Here is a 2976-nt window from a genome sequence, read left to right on the forward strand (position 1 = left end):
GGGTTGCTTGAATTGCTTGTATAGTTGTGAATAACCCATTGACAGAGATTAAGTTTTATATTACTTTAAACAGGAAGAGCATTTGTAAACTTTTGAAAATAGAAGTCTGTGGAGATTTCCTCATTTTTTTTTAGCCAGCTTCAAGTGGCCGTTCGAGGAACTGCCGTTTTTGGTGCATGATCGTATGCTTCATCTTTCAGCCTTGCTGCTTGGGGATAGTTATCCTGATACCCTTTGAAGATTTCACCTTTTGTGTGATTAGGGACAAATTGGAATTTTCCTGACGGTCAATGATAGTACTGTATGTGTAAATTATACAGCTGACGTTCAAATGCTGGTTGGTTGTTGGTTAGGTAAAAAATGTAAAATGTAGCTTACAAAATGTAACCTAATGCAGCGCAGTGTATCTCATTGAATCTATAACAGCATTGTATATTTTGTGTACTTCTGTTCTCGAAGCCTGTTTCTTTACACATATTATTGTGAGCACTTAGATCAGGGGTGGGCAATTCCAGGCCCCGAGGGCCGGTGTCCTGCAGGTTTTAGATCTCACCTTGGGTCAACACACCTGAATCACATGATTAGTTCGTTACCCGGCCTCTGGAGAACTTCAGGACATGTTGAGGAGCTAATTTAGCCATTTAAATCAGCTGTGTTGGTTCAAGGACACATCTAAAACCTGCAGGGAGACCGGCCCTCGAGGCCTGGAGTTGCCCACCCCTGCAGGTTTTAGATTAATCTTCCAGCTTTTATTTGTTACATGAAATAAAATGCCTTTAAAGCCATCAAAATTGTCCTGTTAAGTACAGTTAGGAATAAGTTTAAGGTTTTCTGGATCTTGTAATTATCCAAGAGTAATAAAGTGTCACAGGAAAATTGTTTAATCTCTCTTAAAAGGACAACCAAAGGGATACAAAGATGTCTCAGGTCTTTCAGTACCAGAAAACTGCCATTTTGCATTATCAAGGCTTTCAAATCTAGAAGAGTTTTTATTTTTCAGTGACATCTATCATTTTAACCATCGGGTCCATTTTGATACATTTTACAGACTTTGAGCAAAGCCGTCTCTGGGCTTAACGTAGCTTATGGTGACGCTAAACATGTAGCTCTAATTGTGTGCTCTTTTATTAACTCATTACTCCTGTTGTTTTTTTCGACCCTTGGCCTACAGATTCACAGGTCGACCTGGTTCATATCTGCGTCTCATAAATCGCTGGAAACTGGAAGAAGTGAGTAATGACTTTCCTTTTCCCAGTGGGGAATAATCGCAAGGCATTATGGATTGACATATTTCTAAATTGGGCATTAAGCTATTACTATATGGCTAACCACCAGGCATTTAACCCCCATCATTAGTAAGTGGTACTTCTGGGAACATGCAGGGAAATAATACAGTGGAGTGGTCTAAGGGGACAAAAGGCCTGAGCCGACGCTTTTAGGTGCTGAGCTAATGTTTTCCCTCAGCAGCAGAAATGGAAAAAGTCTCTATAATGTGACATGTACAGTACAAGTGTAGCCTCAGTCAGCCTTTCGTTCCCATGCAGAACCATTATTGTCCTTAAAGACATTACTGCCTCGGCTGCACATTTAAAAACCTGTTAAAGGTTGCAGGAATAAATCATAATCGTAAGTGTATGAAAAATAATTACAGGTTGTGACTATAGCCTTTCCAAAATAAACTGCACTTGCATTGCTGCAGTGGGTGTTTTCCAGCAAGTGATGCTTGCAAATCCTGTTAGACTCATGCTTATAACAGTGACTAGTTCCTGGATTCCTTCTTGAAAATGAAACTCTTTTGTTTACACTTTAAAACACTATGTTGGCAAAGGCTAAAGTTTGATTTCATGCTATCTCTTTCTTGTCTCCTCAGTGCCATCCTAGTGGCTGTCTCATTGACCTCTGTATGCAGATGGGAATCATCATGGTGCTAAAACAGACGTGGAACAACTTTATGGAGCTCGGCTACCCGTGAGTTCCGTTTGCCGCTGTAACCTTAAAATAATATAAACCTGTTATGTGTTTAGACAAAAAGCAGCATCTGGTGTAAAAAATAAAATATATGGAGCTAGTTACTATGGCAACCTCTTACGTGTATGTATATGGAGTAACTACAAAAATATATAATTCTAGCCCATTACTAGCCCATTTTATTTAATGCTGAATTGCAAATGCATCTTGCTATCCAAGCTAGCTAGCCAGTGCTAGCATTAGCTGGCAACTCTCTAACTCTACGTCATCTGAAAATTAGAAAAAAACAAACCAAAAAAAACACAGTTATGGCAAAATTGTCAAACTGTTGTTCACAGCTGGGTACATCACAGTGGATACATCCGTTGTTGATATACAGTCTATGTTGGTCAAGAAACGTAGTGTCAGACTGAAAAGGTGCTGAACGTATCTGAATCTATTGCCATGGTAAACATTTATGATCCCCAGGCAATGAATCCTGCTTTTCTAACCTTGTGATTCATCATCTACTGCAAAACTGGTCTCACTCCCATTTTGTTTTTTGTTGTTTGATAAAGTGTTTTTCTCTTTCGTGCTTTTTATAAATTTATTTATTCATTTATTTTTAAATCAATCATTTGGCCAGTACTTACTTATGGTCATTTACCTAGCTAATAACATTCCCATATTACTCAACTGTGCTTGTGTGCAGCTCCAGTTACCATATGGTTACATGTACTGTGTTTAAGAACAGATCCGGAGAGCTTTTAAACTTGAAAACAGCAGTCTCTCGTGTTCCGAAACACCTGGACTTAGTGTAGTTACACAAGAAGATCATGCCCAGTTTTTTTTTTTTTTTTTTTTTTTTTTCCCCTTTTGGAATTATTGTTGATGTATTTTAGACAGTAAAAAAAACACACTACTCTGAGGGTCCAGCTCCACACCACTTACCTATTTGATTATCAGGTATTATGACATGATTCTTTTATTCAAATATCTAAAGTCTGCTTTCCCAGTTTTTTTTTTTTT

At 38.3% G+C, this 2976-nt stretch overlaps 1 protein-coding gene across 3 annotated transcripts in view; it reads left to right on the top strand.

The window, feature by feature from the left end:
• Nucleotides 1–2976, top strand: part of LOC102293824 (anoctamin-4) — a 72444-nt gene that overhangs the window by 61578 nt on the left and 7890 nt on the right. For all 3 annotated transcript variants that reach the window (XM_005942889.3, XM_005942890.2, XM_042225670.1), the window contains 2 exons: nucleotides 1172–1229; nucleotides 1871–1968. In XM_005942889.3, the coding sequence (XP_005942951.1) occupies nucleotides 1172–1229; nucleotides 1871–1968 (156 nt within the window). The remainder of the gene's footprint in view (nucleotides 1–1171; nucleotides 1230–1870; nucleotides 1969–2976) is intronic.

Source organism: Haplochromis burtoni, unplaced genomic scaffold (genome assembly GCF_018398535.1).
Source record: "Haplochromis burtoni strain Fernald_Lab_line unplaced genomic scaffold, NCSU_Asbu1 Contig_178, whole genome shotgun sequence".
NCBI lineage: Eukaryota > Metazoa > Chordata > Actinopteri > Cichliformes > Cichlidae > Haplochromis > Haplochromis burtoni.